This window comes from Vigna umbellata, chromosome 6 (assembly GCF_029865625.1).
Source record: "Vigna umbellata cultivar VRB3 chromosome 6, Vumbellata_1.0, whole genome shotgun sequence".
NCBI lineage: Eukaryota > Viridiplantae > Streptophyta > Magnoliopsida > Fabales > Fabaceae > Vigna > Vigna umbellata.
This window is the reverse complement of record NC_142170.1, coordinates 21258980-21278311: the sequence shown is the minus strand read 5'-3', so window position 1 is coordinate 21278311 and position 19332 is coordinate 21258980. Positions and strand designations below refer to the sequence as shown.

The window sequence follows — 19332 nt, the reverse complement described above, 5'->3', positions numbered from 1 at the left end:
AGTTGACGTTTATAATTACATTTTATTTACAAAACTATCACCGTTTATTTTTTTACGTTGATTATTCATTCATTGAACGTTAAACACTTGATAATATATGCTATTTTTATACTAATATTTTTAAATAAACCTATTTCCTAAATGATCTTATACTTGTGTATTCTTCTAAACTAACTCCAATACAAAACTATAAAATTTTTTTTACAAAAACTTAAAACTAAACAATAAGTCTTCTAACATCTGCATATTCGGAATTTTTGGACTTTACTTTTTATCATCATTAAAATATTCTTATCTTCCGTTATTATCTTTTTCTTAACATTAATGATTTTGTAAGTAACTTTATTAAAAATAGTTATTTTTAGCATGAAATGTATACTGACTGAGATAGTTTTATATGTCTAAAGTTTTGTAATCATGACTTCATCTTCGGCAATACAAGACAGAAGTGTCGACCGAAGCAAATGCAAGATCACTATTTTAATATATTTAGTAAAAATACATTCCCTAATGTGAAAATTTTATTAAAGATAGTGCATTCGTTCTTTTGATGAGTTTTTATTCTTCATACAATTCATTCTTGATCCTTTTTTTTTTCAATTCATTTTAATGAATCAGTGTTTTTAAATCTACTCTAGATAAATTTCTAGAATTTATTACTAATGAGTTTATTTTCTTTCTTTGAGTTTATTCTTGATGGGTTTCTTGACTTATTGATAATGAGTATATGTTTTTTTCTCTCCATTATTTATTCTTGAGTTTATGTTCTGGATGAATATGTTTTTTTTTATTCTAGACAAGTTGTTGTTCTTTTTTAAATCAAATATTGATTAGTTTCTATTTTTTGCTTGAATTCATTAATAAGTTTATGTTATATTTTTTTTATTTTATTACAAGTTTCACATTTTTTAAATTTATTTTTATGAGTCTTTTTCGTTTATCTACCATTTTACTACATTAAAATATAAATATTTTTATTATTTTTAGGAATAATTAATTAAAAATAAAAAATAATATAATTTATATATATATTTATATATTTTCTAATTTTCTAAAAATAATATTTAGAGAAATTATATAATCATTATGTTTTAAAAGCGAAATTACTTAAATATTTTAAAATAAAAAAGTTATTCAATTATTTATTGTAAGGTAAAATTGTTTAATTAAAAATTAAAAATAGCATATATATGTCCTCTTTATATATTACTATTGGAAATGCATGGTGTATGTGTGTTTGCTATTAAAAATTTGAAAAAATAATAAAATTATTATTATTGAATTATAAAATTAAATGTGAATAGTTTTTATAATTTCATTGAAGATAATGTTTATTTATTTTGTAAGTAATTTTTGTATTATATATACTCATTTTGATTTAAAATAGTAATTAAATTTAAAAGAAAACACTCAAATGAAAATAATAATAATAATAATAATTAAATCCAATGAGTTTATGAAAAAACTATAAATATATATATATATATAGGTTGAGTTGATTTAGTTCATTGATTAACAATTGTGATTGTATCAAATTAAAATATGTTTGATTCCATTCACAAAGGATTAGTTCTAAGAAAAAGTTTTAAGTAGCATATGAGATTAAGGAGTAAACAAAAAAATTATGTCTCAAAATACACAAAGGACAATAACTTCAATAAACAATGGGTTTATGGTCATTCCTTTCATTAATGTTAGCCAAACTTAGGACAAACAAAAATTTCAAAATATCTCATTAATGGAAACTATGAATAATCCATATGGGCCAATTATGAGCACAAGAATAGAACATGTATTGGTAACTTTAATGAAATAGGATCATCCAGAATCTCAAATGAATGATATCAATGAGGTATGTACAAATCACCAAGTTCTAATTGGATGAACACTAAAGACCCATTTATGGTGAGAAATAGTGTAGAGTATGAAACTATAAGAATAAGACTATCGAACACATATTTGGATATCATAAGACAACAAATCCATGATAGTGTAAATATGGAAGGTTGAATGTTTTATCAAGTCAAATAAGAGCTCTTTTGAATCCCTTAGTTCAAACAACAATTGATAATTTTCAAAAATTAATAGTCTAGATCCATCTCTCAAAATGAAAATCTCGAGATTCCTCAAATAAATAACAATAATGCTAATTGACAAGAAAATGTTAATTTTGAAATTCAAGATAACATATGAGCAATTTTAATCCGAATTTAATAAAAATATTTAAATGATTAGGAGAGGTCAAAATGCTGACCATTTCTTAAATATAAGACCAAAAAAAAAGGAATTTAGAGTATATGAGAAATTATTTTAGGTACAATCACGACACAAAAAAATGTCCAAATTAATTATGAAAATCATATTACTAATGAAGGCATAGAGATTTGACTGTATAACCAACTTTACTTTTTACCTCCATTTCTGAACTTTGTACTTTAAACTAAATTTCTTTGAGGTTATAAAATATCTAAGTTCTTCAAATTACATCATATTTAAGTAATTGGTAATTCATATATATGTAATAGAAAATTTAAACAATATAATTTTATCCTTATATCTTTTTATGTATATAAAATTTTATTTTAAATTAATTTATTTATATGTATATTTGTATTGAAAAATAATTTATTAAATTAATGACATTTCAAACATATTTTTAGGTTAATATTAAAATAAAAATATTACAAACAATATAAATAATTTAAATATTATTATTAAACACATTTAAAACATTAAATAAAATTAACAAAATTTCATTAAAAAAAATTAAATTCGTTTATTCATAAAATGAAGGCTAACTTTGAAAAACAAACTAATTTCAACTTTCCCTTAAAAAAAATTAAATACAAAAACATATATAACTCTTCAACTTTTACTACAATATTATTTCCCAACTCTCAAGCTCCAACATTTTGAATGGTACCAACGGTCAAATATTCCGAACCCTCTTTACATCGAAACATCGTTCCCATCATCCAACGGTTCATAACGCGAATCAGTCAGAAATCCAAACCCACACTTCGTCGTTTTGCACCCCTTTTTCTCCGAACTTAGTTTTCGCCCATCATGTATTCCCACACTCTCTGCAGTTCCTTATATTCGCAACAACTACAAAACTCACAATGAAAGCGTTTTTCGCCGTTCTTCTTGAAAACAATGGAAGCTTCTAAGAAGAAAGGGGTTGCGATGAAGAAGACCAACGATCACTGGGCTTTTCTGGTAATTTCGCGTTCCCTCATTGTGCTTAGTTTTGTCGTTTTATTGCAATGCGCTTGATCATTCCGAAGAAAGATAATTTATGTTTGTGAAACACTATAAATTTCAATTTTGAAATCCATAATTTTGCATTTTAATTATTGTCGTTATTATTGATTATTATTATTATTATTATTATTATTATTATTATTATTAAGGTATCATGTTACATTCATGATGTTGATTCAGTTACCATTGTGTTTTTCCAATCTATATCTCTCTTTCGTAAGTGTTAGTTCTGTTGTGGTATTCAGAGTTTTCTATTGTTAATTTGTGATTGTCTTTTTTGTGTGTTGCAAATGTATGAGATACAGGAGCATATTGAAGCACCTATGTGGGTAGATTTGACTGTTGAAGCTGTATCTGGTGGTGTAGACACGTGAGTTTTCTATTAGATTGAGTTTTTGGTATCAATTTATGTTTGTTGTTTTGATTTTTAATTTTGTTATGCTGCAGAGATGGTGATGATTGGTTCAACAAAAGTCATCCGTAAGGAATCTTTTGGAATTTTCTTTTTGGCGGTTTCGTCGATTTGATATCGACCTTGGGATTGTTTTGTAAACTGTGTGTGTACTTTCTACAAATCACTTTCAGGTTCCACCAAATGTCTGCTCGAGAGTTAAAATCCAAATTTTCTCAGGGTGAGGAGATATTGGCACCAGGAATTGATCTGCAAGGAGTAAATTCGCCTGAGCTTCCTTCTTCGGTCTCGAGATCTAGAGGCAAACACTACAACAACAAGAAGTGGGAAGGTATTAATCTGAATACTTTGTTAGATAAACAGACGAGTAGGAGAGGCTTACAACAATATTCCAGCTTTGGTAAAGTGAAACCCAGATTAAAATCAAATGTGATCAGGCCAAAAAGAGCATTGAGTGGGAAGTTTGGATTGACTTTTGAACCGCAAGCCAGAGGAAAAACTGTGTCAAAGGTTAGTTGTAGCAAAACAGTGGGTAGTTCTAGTTCAGATCGCAAGACTGGTGGAAGCTCTCCAAGAAGCACAATTACATCTGATAACACTCAGAAGTATACGGAGGTATCTAGCAAACCATGTGATCAGAAAAGAAGTTCATCAATTAGGAGGGTTAGTGTTGGGAAATGTTATGTTACAAGAAAAGCCTCAGACATTCAGCCACAAAAGAAATGTTTGGGGGTAAGTAGTCAACCATGTGATCAGAAAAGTAGAAGTTCATCCGTTATTAGCGTTAGGAGAAGTTATGTTTCAGTAAAGACTTCAAAAGTGGAGATAGGTGATAATAGCACGCAATCAAGGGGTAGTAAATCATCTTCTGGGAAGTCTAGTGTTGGGTCATGTTCAGACACAAGTATTGAAGTTAAGTTTGTATCAAGGCAGCACAGAGAGAAAATCACAGATCAGACAGGTGGGGTGACAATTAAGCGTGGAATTAAGAATAGTTGCAAGCCAGGTGAAACATCGAAGGCAACAAAGTCTGGTAACAGAATGGGAAATAACATCAATTTTCCGAAGCCAGCATACCATCGAACAGCAAAGTCATTGGTGAGAAGATGCACTGTCCTTTGGTCATGCATTTCTATTTTGTTACACAAATTATTTTGAATGATGTAGCTATGAGTCCTACATAAAGCTCATACTAATTGAATATTAAGAATTGATTTCAGCAAATGATTGCAAAATGCGTCCCTTTTCTTAAAGTTACGGTGCTATAGCTACTTATCGCAATATTTTCTTTTGTAGCTATAGTCAAACTTCTTACAATTTTTTACTATTTAGTTTATGTTTAACTAGGGTGGTGGATTTACGTTTGCAGGTCCAGTATCCGTCTACAAGTTCAAAGGCATTGTTACAACACATAGTGAATAAAAAAGACAGCTGTATGGATGGTGCCAAGGAGAAACGAAGAACTACCATGATTAATAGTTTGACAGCCAAGGGAAAAGAGAATATAACAAAGAATGTGCCAGTGAATCGGAAATGCATTGCAAGAGGTGTTTCTGCAGGGGGGGCGTGTTAGAAGTCATTGAGCTACTGAACACAACCTACAAAAGGGTGACGAAGCAGGATCGACTGCTTTGACAAATAGAGGTATTGTCAATTGATTTGGTTGACAATTCTTTATTGTTTCTATAAAAAAAACTTAGAGTCAGACTTCTAATATCTCATGCTTAATCAAAGAATCTCATCGGATGTGGTGGAAATATTAAAAGTATCTTTAGTCTTTTCCATTTTTTTCATCTCGGTATGTACAGTATCCTTTTGTTAAAAGGACCGATTTTCATAGAAACTTGAGCAGTAATTTAAGAGCTTTCTAACCAAATATCAATTTGTTTACTAGTTCATCCTTTTGGAGGCGCGAAATTTTATAATTATTGCCACTGACATGTACTCATGTTGTCATCCTATATTTTTCACCTTGGAATTATAATTTCCATCTTGCGATTGAACTGCACTACAATTTTGTAACTTGATTGCAAATGCTTGTTTTGTTCTCCTTTTTTTTGCATTTTAGTTTAAGTGCAATTTAGCAAACCTTCCAAGTCTTATGCAAGTTCATTAATGCAGGAGAGAGCACCAATCAACGTGAGGCAGAGAACCCGGTTAATCTGGCCATGAGGAGTTACCCACGTTAGATGAGTACAACATTCTTTCTTTCAAGTATAAAAATTAGGGAAAAAAATTATGACCCTTTTCAAAATCTGGCTAAGTCACGTGCTCAGTGAAGCCTTATAGCGTAAATTCTACTATGGCTATGGCCCCTCCCTGCAATGTTGGTGATATATTTTAGTTGCTTTTTCTAGCTTTTGTCGTTATCAAATGATCTTATTTGGTAAATTCACTTTCACCTATTTTCACTTACGCAAATCGATACAAGGAAACATACTGTTGCATATACAAACCAAAATCCTACCAACACATGGGAGTTATTGACCGATCGTGGAACCACGGTCAATTTCTTTTAATGGTCCAAATAAGATCCACATCAGTTTTGGTAGAAATATCTTTACTAACACATACTGCAATGTAGTTATTTATCATCGATACCATTGGGTGACCATAAAATTTAGCATACCAGGATCCCTATTACCTAGCAATTGCTTTTTTTTCCCTCTCTCAATACCCCTATTCAAATCTCACATAGTTAACGTCTCGCAAACTTGCATAATAAGAGTGCTATATTCTTGCTAATTTGGAATATCTCCTTAATGTTTTAATGTTGATCTTATTCAAAGATAGATTTTGAACATAGAATGATAGAATGAATTTGAGTGATTTTAATCATAAGTTTCTAATGTTTCTTTTAAAGGGTTTTGAAACGAAAGTACTATATTTATAAATAAAGTTTATACATAATTTAATCGATAAAAAATAATTAATAGATAATAGAAAAGGAAGATTACAAAATTATCTTTATTACTAAAAGTAATATAAAATGATTTTTGGGTTAGTTGAAATTAATTTTTAAAGATGTTGATGAATAGTTTTGAAAAATAGAACTAATAATTATAATAAATAAATAATATAATGTATTTGGTATAAAATTAAATGTTAAATATTTAGATATTAAATCTGATTGTGATTATTATTTTATTGACATGTTGTATAAATTTTCATTTAATAGTAATTGTAAAAGCTCTCTATCTGATTATTATTATTATTATTATTAATGATTATAAGTATTATGTGAATGTATATATTTGATCAAATTATAATTAATATTAAATGAAAGTAATAAATTTAAAGATAAAGTTTGTGAATAATTTCATAGATAAAAAAATTTAATAAATAATAGAAAAGAAAGATTACAGAATTATCTTTATTATTAAAAGTAATATAAAATGATTTTTGGATTAGTTAAAATTAATTTTTAAAGATGCTAATGAATAGTTTTGAAAAATAAAACTAATAATTATAATAAATAAATAATACAATGTATTTGGTATAAAAATAAATGTTAAATATTTAGATATTAAATATAACTGTGATTATTATTTTATTGGCATGTTGTATTAATTTTCATTTAATAGTAATTGTAAAAGCTCTATATTTGATTATTATTATTATTATTAATGTTTATAAGTATTATGTATTTGATTATTATTATTATTATTAATGTTTATAAGTATTATGTGAATGTATATATTTTATCAAATTATAATTAATTGAAACTGGACATAATGAAATAACAACATTTGGAATGAGATACTAAAATAGAATATATTCCACTAGACTTATAAAATGTAGTAACAAAGAATATTTCTTGTGAAGAAATAAAGTTTATTTTTTGCATCACATAATTGTTAAAGTGAATTGAAAATATAAAAAATGTATAATAAAAGACATAATATGATTTAAGATAGATTAAAATAAACTTTTTATTCATATATTCATATAAACAAGTAACTTATTCCAACAATATTATGTAGGTATGCTTATAACACGTTTTATATGTGATCGATGTGAGTAAAAGAAACTGTAATATTATGTGAATAAGTTGTCATCTTGAATGTTCATTATAAATAACAACTTGGAAATATGTATTATTGTATATTGAAATGAAGGATTTCCACGAATTAGGTTGTTTGTCTCAATAAGGAGATTATTTCTTCTTTGAATTGTTGCAAGTTCATGGTTAACAATGGAAAACATTATTGGGTTAAATATGTTTTTAGTCCCTAAACTATTATGCCGATTTTAGTTTTCATCCCTCTCCGAAACTTTGATACATTTTCATCTCTCTCCTTTTAAAAAGTGTCATATTTAGTTCTCCATGACTAATGACATTAGTTTTTTTTTTTTCTGATGTGACTAATGATATGTCACGTGTAAGGCTAATTTGAATTTTGTTTTCTGATTGTAATTAAAATTTAAAAAAAAATATATTAAATTGTAAGGTCAAAATTAGAAACCCTTTTCTTCTTCGTGGGTTCATCCTAATGAGGGCACTCTTCCCTCTCTATCTACAACGCAGCCATGGCTAACATCAGGTCCAATAGTCATGACCGGATCGAGATCCTGCAGCTGCCCTACGTCTTGAAGGACGAGGACGAGAGAAGTGAGATCTCCTTCACGAGATGGAGGTCCACAACATCGAGGTAGTGCGAGAGCTTCTCCTGCAGCGCGAGGTTCTTGGCAACGTTGTCAAAGGGGCAGGCGGCATAGAACGTAGCTCCGTTCTCAAGGTAGAAGTCCTCCTTGAAGTGTAGTGCGGGTACCTCGGAGGCGACGATGACATTGGCGAGGTCGTTGATTTGTTCCTTGGAGGTGTGGTTACAGATGTCCTCGAAGCGATGGTAGGCTTCGACGATAGGGACGACGTAGTTGTGGAAGTCCAATTTGGAAACCTCTCGGATGCAGCCTTGGCAACAATAATGGGAGCAAACTCGGGCGGGACGATTGCGGTGGCAAAGGACCACCAGGCACCCTAGGATGCGACATCAGAGGCGTGGGGAATATTGAGGATGGATGAAAGGCTTTGAATGGAATCGGAATTTGATTTCGAAAGAGAAGCAAATGAAGCAGAGTGTCATCTTCTGGACTAAATTTCCCAAATTTTAGTTTTCCTTATCCTAATTTCATGGTGGAAGTTTGTCATGTTGAAGAAGTGCTTCTACACAAGACGCCCCAAATTCTTTTTGAACAGACCACTCCATTGCTTGAACCCACCTTGAATTCCCTACCCAATTCACAGACACATTAATTGTTTGTAATCGCATCACGTTTCCAGAATCACATTCAACAATCAACTGAAGTGATTTTAGATAAATATCTGTTCATACTTTTCATTCTAGATTCGTAATTTAGTTTTGAGGTGAAATAATTTTTTTATAATTATTATGTTGGGCAAAACAAGTATACTGAATTTTACCATGAATTAGTAATAGAAACATTCAAATATAAATTTTTGAAATCAGTTTTGTAAATGTTCATTAATTAGTCTAAGAATTATATTTGTTGTGATGTAAGCATGCATGGTGTGATGCGTCAAAAAAACCATGCAGGTTTGAGCTTTGCTGATGAGGTGTGAGCTTTGCTGATGGGGTCTTTGAGGTCTTTGGAGGAAGAGGTTGAACCCTCTTATGAGTTTTCTGTCGGTGTGAGCTTTGTTGATGTTGGCCATGGCTGCGTTGAAGATGGAGAGGGAAGAGTGTCCCCATAAGGATGAACCCGTGAATGAAGAAGAAAATGTTTCCAATTTTGACCTTACAATTTAATATTTTTTCTTTTAATTTTAATTACAATCAGAAACAAAATTCAAATTAGCCTTACAATTGGCAAACCGTTAGCCACTTCAGAAAAAAGCTAACGCCGTTATTCATGGAAGTCTAAATATGACACTTTTTAAAAGGAGATGGATGAAAGTGTATCAAAGTTTCGGAGAGGGACGAAAACTAGAATCGCATGATAGTTTAGGGACCAAAAACATGAGTTAAAGACACAAAAGTGAAAATTTTAATAATAAATGTAAAGAAATACTATATAACTGAATTAAATTAAGGTTTAATTGCTTCCTTTGTCCCCAGTTTGGTTGAATTATGTCAAATTCATCCTCATTTTTAAAAAAGTTTCATTGTCGTCCTCACGTGGTATAAAAGTGTCAATTGAATCCAAACATAGAAAAAATTTGTGTCAAAGTAGTCATTTTTCCTATATATCTGTGTCTTCCTTTCATATGTCACTTCTCTAGAGCTATGAAAAGCCTTAAATTGGATAAGGTAAAATGAATATCTGTACTTGATTGTATGAAAGGAAGACACAGAGATATAGGAAAAATGACTACTTTGACACAAATTTTTTCTATGTTTGGATTCAATTGACACTTTTACACCACGTGAGGACGACAATGAAACTTTTACACCACGTGAGGACGACAATGAAACTTTTTTAAAAATGAGGATGAATTTGACACAATTCAACCAAACTGGGGACAAAGGAAGCAATTAAACCTTAAATTAAAGTCGTTGAAATATAATGAAGCAAAGAGTAGAAGGATACAATTCGGTCAATAGATTCATAAACTTTGTCTAGTATTTCAAAAACTTGATTGACATCGAAATTCAGTTGGTAAAAATGTTGGTTTATATTGAGGGTCAAATTTGATAAATTGTCTTTCATTTGCTACATTCAAATTTGCATGTCTTACACCTCACCCCATATTTGAGTTAGAATTTCAGAAAGTGAATGGAAGGGTCCTTGTTGAAAATTGTCACAAGAATGATGGGTACATGTTATAGTGTCTTCATGCAAAGGACCTTGTGGTTGTGGCTATGATTCATTATCATCATATTTGACCGAACATGTTGTCGGACACCATTCACATTAACCATATTGAGCTTTATCAAAGAACTTATAGAAAAATGGTGTCTCAATCCTATAATGGTGTGTGCCTTGGTACAAAGTTCAACTCTGCCATATTGCATGGTTCAAGTGATCAAAGTATCGTATGGACAAGAAACATCACTAGTCTTGCATTTAAGCATATTTTGCATAATATGATGAGGTCAATAAATAGAAATATTATTTTTTGTTAGTACCAGCAATCAGTATCGTCGAGTTGTGCATCGAAATAAAATAGCGTAAAGCGTGTTCGGTCAATTTAAAAAAAAAATGGTTCCTTTAATTTTCTTATAAACGTTTTATCAAACAGTTGATGTGCAGAAAATGTAAAGAGTATAGGGAGTAGAAAACTCACATAAATAAATTTTATCCTGGTTCAAATCAAAAGATTCTACGTCTAGTCGTTAATCATTATGAATAGTGATTAACCTTTTTCACTAAAAACAGTTTCACAATTTGTACAGATTACAAGATAATGAATGGAGATTAAGAAATGAGAACACCTTTCGTTCGACAAACGAACGGAACAATCTTCCTTCGACAAATGAACTGGAAGAAGCTTCCTTCGACAAACGAACGGGAAGCACGAACACTCAGCCAACTTCAAGAGAACAACTCCGACCTTTGACACACAAAGCGCGAGCTTCTCCTATTCACAAGACTTGACAAGAGCAAGAACTAGCACTTGAGAACTTCCTCAGACAAACTGTATTCTCAAATTCGCAAAGTTCCCTTTTCACTCTTAGAGAACTTCCCTTAGGCACACAACTCTAATACTCTCAAATGAAAAGTTACATGCTAAGAAATCTGAAGACCTTTATTTATAAGCCCATGTTCACGTAGTGTTAGAAATTGAAAAGCCATATTACAACTGTCACTTGATTCCTTAACGCTTTTCACCTTTCGGCTTTAGCCCTTACAACTTTCACCGTTCGACCTCGACTCCTTACAACTTTCCACTGTTCGGCCTCGGTCATGCCTCTACTTAGTTTCCAAGACTCAATCCTTCCTACCATTGTTTCACCGTCCAACCGCTCAGTCATATTTATGTCCTTCTTGGTCTTGGTCATGCCTTTCACTGCTCGGTCTTGGTCACACCTCCCTTGGTCTTGGTCATGCCTTCCACCGCTCGGTCCTAACCTATTCTTCTCTCTCTCTCCTTCCAACTCTTAACATTTTATTTTACAGGAATGGTTTGACTAAATATTGTTCGGCTTATGTTCAATGTCGTTCGGTCTTTAACTGCGTTCAACCTTGATCTGTTAGTGACCGTTCGGTCTTGTGCATGTGTTGTGTTTATCTATTTTTTTTCGGCTTTCAATTGTTATACGTCGTTTGGCCTTTTAGCTATTGTGTTCGGTTTTCTTTTTCTCTATTTTACATTTGGGCTCTTGTTCCCTTTCCTCGCGGGCCAACATACAGGAATGCTTTTAAACTTAATACAACAAGGGTCTTCATATTCTTCACTTTTTAACATCATCAAAATCATTATCTTAAAGACACCAATGCTCCTCATTGGTAACAATCTCCTCCTTTTTTATGATGATAAAAAATTGCCTGTTTAAAATCATTTTTTTGAATATCTACTCAAAATTCAAACTTACAAACAAGTTAGTAGTAACTGCACTAGAAGTTGTTCTCCCCCTTTTTTATCATAAGAAAAAAGAAAATATACTCCCCCTCAAAATGTTCTCCCCTTTAAGTGTTGCTCTCCCTCAACAAAAGAACAGATGCAATCCAAATATTATAAAATTGTTGAGTCCCAGATACAATTCAAATATTATAAGGGGAAAAGAGTAATTGATCTTAGAATAGAGATAAATAATAACATATGAAATAGGGGGAGAACATTTTGGTCTTTTTAATTCAAACAAACTCATATATCTCCGCCTCAAATAAGTACTAATTATCACAAAATAATCACATAAGATAAAACAATTCTTCCAGTTTGATAAAAAAAAATCATCTAATCTTAATGCTTTCCCTAAATTAGCTAAATAAAAAATAATTTTGGTCCTTTTAATTCATTAAAAATTACTCCCCTTAAAGTAATATTCCCCTTAAAATCAAAAAAAGATTCCAAAAAAAAATTTTAAAAAGAGTTTTATTTTTATTTTTATTTTATATTTTTTTATTTTTACGTTTTAACTTAAGATAATCGATTATCACTTTAAATAATCGATTATTTGTGAGCCAAATTTGTACGTTAGAGTGAAAATGACCTTGATAATCAATTATCATCCCTTGGTAATCGATTATTTACGTCAATTTCCAAAAAAATGCAAATTTAGGCGAAATTTTCAACCTAAGACACATTTAGCATTCATAAATTATTTTCAAAGCTCTTAAAAACTACCAGGATACCATAGAACCTTCTTTTCCTTTTGAAAAATTAACCTGCAAAACAAAACAATCGAGTTTCGGTCCCCATAATCTCATTTGGATCCTTTGAGGTTAGAGACATATTACTTGATAATAGGAATCCAAGCATATTTTCCATTTGGAACATCAAAATGTTTAATTCTACATTTGTTAGAAGTGTGCCCATTTTTCATACAGTAAAAACATGTGATATCATTTGGGTTTCTATAACACATAGTTCATTTTTCAACCCATACTCTACGGACTCTTCTAAATTGATTCTTCTTTTTATGCACACTTTTGTTTTTATAAACCTTTTTAACAAGTATAGGCATTTCAACATTATTCTTTGTAGTAGCCACTTCAAGAAGATTTTCAAGGATATTAATATCAAGCATGTGACTCGTACATGAAAGACATTCAACAAGATGTTCAATATTTGAAGACTCTTTCATTTCTAAATTGCAGATTTTATTCCTTAAAATAAATTCTTCATCTAATGCCTTCTCATATTTAATTTTCTAATCCTTAAACTCATTTTCAAATTTTTATGAGCAACATCCAATTTTTCAAATTCATTTAGCAATTCAAGAAAGACTTTTTGCAAGTCAAACTCAGAAGTTTCAAAACTAGAACAACTTGGCTTGCAGAGTCATCAATATTAGCTGTCAAACACAAGTTTTCTTCTTCAATAGAATCACTTATGCTACTTCGGTCATTATAATTCCAAGCAATGTAGACCTTCTTCTTTTTGTGACTTTTCTTTTCCTTTCTTTTTTCATTTCTCTTGTTGTTTGACCAATCGACTTTTATATGGCCTCTTTCACCACATCGATAACATTTGAAGGTTGATGAGGAGCCTTGATTGTCCTTCTTTTTTTTCAAGTGTTGGCTTCGAGATGATTCATTGTTGGCCATCAAGCATAGATTTTCTTGGTCATCTGAATCGCTTGAGCTTGAGCACTTTAATGTAGAGCTTGAATTAGATAACATCAACTTAACCACATTTGTGACTTTATCATGAGTAACTCTTAAGAATTCCCACATTTCCTGAGCACTTTCATAAATAGAAACTTTGAAGAAATCATCAAGGGTTAATGCAGATAAAACTATATTCCTAGCCCTAACATCATATTGTGCCATTCTGTTTTCATCCATAGTCCACTATAAAAATGATTTTTCTACCTACATATCATTTACAAAAATAGTGGGAAAAATTGGTTCATTCAAAACAGCTTCCTAAATACCCTTGTCAATTGACTCTAAAATTATTTGCATTTTTATTTTCCAAAAAGCATAATTTCCCCTATAAACAAAGGAGGTATATCAGTAGAAGCACCCTCAGCATACACTTCGTAATGACCGTCCATTTTTGAAAAATTTGAAAAACTATCAAAGCAAGCTCTGATACTAATTGGTGGTACCAGCAATCGGTATCATCGAGTCGCGCAGCGAAATAAAATGGCGTAAAACGTGTTCTGTCAATTTTAAAAAATGGTTTTGTTTAATTTTCTTATAAACGTTTTATCAAACAGTTGATGTGCAGAAAATGTAAAGAGTATAGGAATTAGAAAAATTACACAAATGATTTTTATCATGGTTCGAATAAAAAGATTCTACGTCCAATCGTTAGTCACTATGAATAGTGATTAACCTTTTTCACTAAAAACAGTTTCACAGTTTGTACATATTACAAGATAGTGAATGAAGATTAACAAACGAGAACACCTTTTGTTCGACAAATGAACAGAATAATCTTCGTTCCACAAACGAACCAGAAGCAGCTTCCTTCGACAAACGAATCGAAAGCTGGAACACTCAGCCAACTTGAAGAGAACAGCTCCGACCTTTGACACACAAAGCACGAGCTTCTCCAATGCATAAGACTTGACAAGAGAAAGAACTAGCACTTGAGAACTTCCTCAGACAAACTATATTATCAAATTCGGAAAGTTCCCTTTTCACTCTCAGAGAGCTTCCTTTAGGCACACAACTCTAATACTCTCAAATGAAAAATTACATGCTAAGAGCTGTGAAGACCTCTATTTATAAGCCCATGTTGTTGCAGTGTCAGAAACTGAAAGGCCATATTACAATTGTCGCTTGATTTCTTAACGCTTTTCACATTTCGACTTTAGCCCGTAAAACTTTCACCGTCCGGCCTCGATTCCTTATAGATTTCCACCGTTCGGCCTCGTTCATGCCTCTGCTCAGTGGCCAGGACTCAATCCTTCGTACCACTGCTGCACCGTCCAACCGCTCGGTCATATTTAAGTCTCGCTTGGTCTAAGTCATGCTTTCCATTGCTCGGTCCAAACTGCTCGGTCTTGGTCATACCTCCCTTGGTCTTGGCCATGCCTTCCATCGATCGTTCCTAACCTCTTCTTCTCTCTGTCCTTTCAACTCTGAGCATTTTATTCTACAGGAATGGTTTGACTCAATATTGTTCGGCTTGTGTTCAACGTCGTTCAGTCTTTAACTGCGTTCGACCTTCATCTGTTAGTGATCGTTCGGTCTTGTACATGTGTTGTGTTTATCTATTTTGTTCGGCTTTCAACTGCTATACGTCGTTTGACCTTTTAGCTGTTGTGTTCGGTTTTCTTTTTCTCTACTTTGCATCTGGGCTCTTGTTCCCTTTCCTCACGGGCCAACATACATGAATGCTTTTAAACTTAATACAATAAGGGTCTTCATATTCTTCACTTTGTACCATCATCAAAATCATTATCTTCAAGACACCAATGCTCCTCATTGGTAACATTTTTGAGGGCCCATATCATAAAATGTCCTCTTGCATTACTTTTGCAAATTAGTAAGATGCGGTGTTTATATATGCACCACCACCCAATGTAGAAGTTTGTCATTTATGTTTATCAAAGAAACAATTTTAATATTTTGACCATGCATATTTGGTCTGCCCATAAAAGCCAACCCCTTCTCACAATTGTGTGGGAGGTTTTCTAGTATGTCTAGAAATGATTGTCAACCTTGATATTTCAGATACACTATATTAAACAATGATCATGTTTTATTCTAATTTTTTTTTCTTGTTAACCTCACTGAAGAGGTACCAATTAGTAGTGATCTTTATGTTTGAATAACATACTTTTATGAGATTTGCATAGTGTTGATAGTCTATCATAACAAAGTTTGTGATCCCTTTAAACAGAATGTAATGATTGAAATAAAGACTGATTGATGCAAAAGATTGAAAATTTATAATTTTTGGTTTGACAATTTTCCTTGTATAAAATTCCAACTCATATTGAGCCACTTGATCATGGTCGCTAAAAAAAGTCTTTCATCTAGCACATCTTCCACTAAGGATTTTTTAGGTTGAGGAGGGTCTATATCTGTTTTTAAGTCTTATATTTGTTGATGGTGACACCATTATGAATAATTTAAAAGAAATAAAATATAATTATATAGAAATAATAAATTCAATGCAATAATAGTAGGTAAATAGAGTCAAATTGAATTCATTAACACGGTAAACCATAGCATTTTATTCATCAACAAAGGAACTTATTACAAATGAGCTATTCATTTACTTCCCATCATCATACTAACTAACTTATTTGATTGTCGATATGGTGGCCTACCCATTAGACGTTTGGTACGGGTGGATTTGAGCACAGGAAATAATGACATTGTTCCATAACTTGATCATCATGTATGTTCATGCTTGCTAACATTTCGAAAATGTCACTTTCTATGTATTGGAAAGTTGAATTAATTCTGATGCATTATGTCGACTTGCTTATTAGGATTTTCATTTCGTTTCTCGATAACAATCACTTGGCTTTGCGCTGTGAATGATTTGTTTTTCTAAAAAATGAGAGTTTCCAGTCCCCATAACATATATGAAACCATCTAACTTAGTAGTAAGCTTCTCAAATAGTGAGTCTAAGACATCAACCATTAAGGCTTTTCATTTTGATCCACCAGATAATGAGGTCCCACCGGATGGAACAAATGGCACATATTCAATCAGGTCAGGGCTATATCATCTATATGTGACAATGAAGGTGGTGGAGTTAGTCAGTACCACCTTCAAACAATTGTTCCTATGGAATGTATTTCATTTGATCGTTAAGATCCATCTCATTTCTTTGTTGTTGTCTTTGAGATCTTACTTAACGTGTGTTCTATTGAGATAAAATCATTTAGAGGAGATAGATTGTCTAGTAACTCATGTTTGAAAGTTTATCAAACAACATTCAACAAAATATTTTCAACGAAATATTGATCATAAGTTATAAAAGTTAATAATGACAAATACTAGATGAAACATGTGTTTATCATATATAACAATATATCCATTGTATCAAATAAGATAAATATAAAGAATACAATGCTTGAGGTAAAATCCTCTCTAAATGAAAGGAACATCTAATACAATAGAAACATAATCTATGCAAATGTTGAGCCAAATGCTAATGCTTAAAAACTTCAACATATAAACCTAGTGAGCCACCAAGCATTTGCAGAACGTGCTAAAAGCCATCAAGAGGCACATAATTATTTGGTATCTCAAACCTGCCTAAGGCTTAAGACATAAAGAGTGCCAAACATTATAGAACTCTTAACAGAGTGTCTAATCGTTATTGCGCTTAAACAAAATGATAAGGCATTTGAACATCAAGCTATGCTAAGCATTACTAAATGATATATTTATGCCTAGTTTGGGTTATGAAGCAGAAGGCTTAAAAGATCATATCATAAATACCAAACACTTTGCCTTCGAACAATGCATTTATCAAAACGTGCTGGCATGTGACCAAATATTTTGAACATGCAACGTGCTTAACAATCATAAACGTTTAAAACATTTAATGTTGTATGAAAAAGTGTTTCTCTATTTGTATGCTTTGTTCTTGTAATTTGTGTAGGATATGTCAATACTAAATCTTTATTTAGAAGCATTGCACAAAGGACAAAAAGACGTTGAGAAATAAAAAGAAATTCTTAGCATGTTTCCTCAAGCTTTGCACGCAAAGGTCGTACAAGCTACATTTGAATGAAACATTGTTAAAGAACTGTCACACTACAATATAGACTTGAGTCTGACCTGCTACCTAAAAAGGCTAAGAAGTCTATTCAGAAGTCAACTCTGTGTCCAATGATAATTTCTTAAGGAGACTATATAAAGAAGATCTACTTGGATACTAGGAATGGTTAAACTCGAACTAGTCAGGATTTATTATGGGAACCATGAGTGATTTAGACCAGTAATGATAATAATACTTGCAACTAGGAGTGAGTTAAACTCAGTTGTAATCTTGGATAAGATTAATGGAACCTCTCAAGAGTTCTTAAGGGAGATTGGACATAGCTCAGATTGAGTGAACGAATATAAAAACATGTGTGTCTTCCTTCTTTATTTGACATGCTCTCTTAAAACGCTTTATTAAAAACACAATCATCTAATTCCTATATTAGATCATTTGACCTTAGCTATAACTAACAAGCGTTGATTTGCAAAAGAGTTTTTGAAATAAGTATTCAAACCTCCCCTCTCCCACCCCCCTCTCTAGTGTTTACTCGAACGTCAATTGGTATCAGAGCTAACCTTAGGGGTTAGTTCCTAACAGGACTTGAGGATACGATCTAAGTCGCAATAGAAAACGAAAGGGCACACCTTCAACCTTCCTCCTTCATTCAAGATGAAAAGTTTATCCACTAAGAAATGAGTGATCATCCTTTTAAATCATGTCATGATGAAATACTAGACATTGCAAAAAAAGGGAAACTATATATTGTGTGTGTGAGTGTATGAGTGCTTGGTCAAGAATTGTTGGTCAGACGACATGAACAGATAATAATCTATAAATTATTAATGTTTATTTGAAGTAAAATATTATATACTAATAAATAATCAATATGGTAGCAAATACATTGGAAAATGCCTTACATAAAGAAATAACAAGTATAAGCCTAACAAATGTCAGAGCTAAGTATTTTCATTTTACAGGAACATATGTCTAAAACCCAACAAAAGCATTGTGTCAAGACGATGAAACACTTGAAGAAGAAAAGGAAGCTTACTATCTCATATCGTTTAATGAAGGAAGATCCTTCAAAAATTAAATAACTGGTGACATCAACCAATATGTCAAGACCAAACCTAAGTGACAAAGGCTAAGTTGCTCTCACTCTCCCAAAGGAAGATCATCTATTAACAATGAATCTTTGGAAAAAGACTTATGGAGAAAACAATAAAAGTTACGACACCAATGAGAGTAAGATTCTTACTTTTATGTTATGTTCTCAAGAAATTTTATCCTACATCAAAATACTAACCAGTACAACTACCTAAATACTGAAAGTCAGGATTGACTAAGGGAACATGAGTGCTGATAATACTTACAACCATGAGTAGGTTAAACTCAGTTGTAATC

At 31.7% G+C, this 19332-nt stretch overlaps 1 protein-coding gene across 1 annotated transcript; it reads left to right on the top strand.

The window, feature by feature from the left end:
• Positions 1-2896: 2896 nt before the first annotated feature.
• On the top strand, positions 2897-6067 carry LOC124831667 (uncharacterized). Its single transcript, XM_088093193.1, has 6 exons — positions 2897-3219; positions 3570-3634; positions 3712-3744; positions 3850-4774; positions 5046-5320; positions 5798-6067. Exons 1-5 carry the CDS (start codon positions 3157-3159, stop codon positions 5247-5249), a joined length of 1290 nt encoding a protein of 429 aa, XP_087949319.1. The 5' UTR covers positions 2897-3156; the 3' UTR covers positions 5250-5320; positions 5798-6067.
• The last annotated feature ends 13265 nt before the right edge of the window (positions 6068-19332 follow it).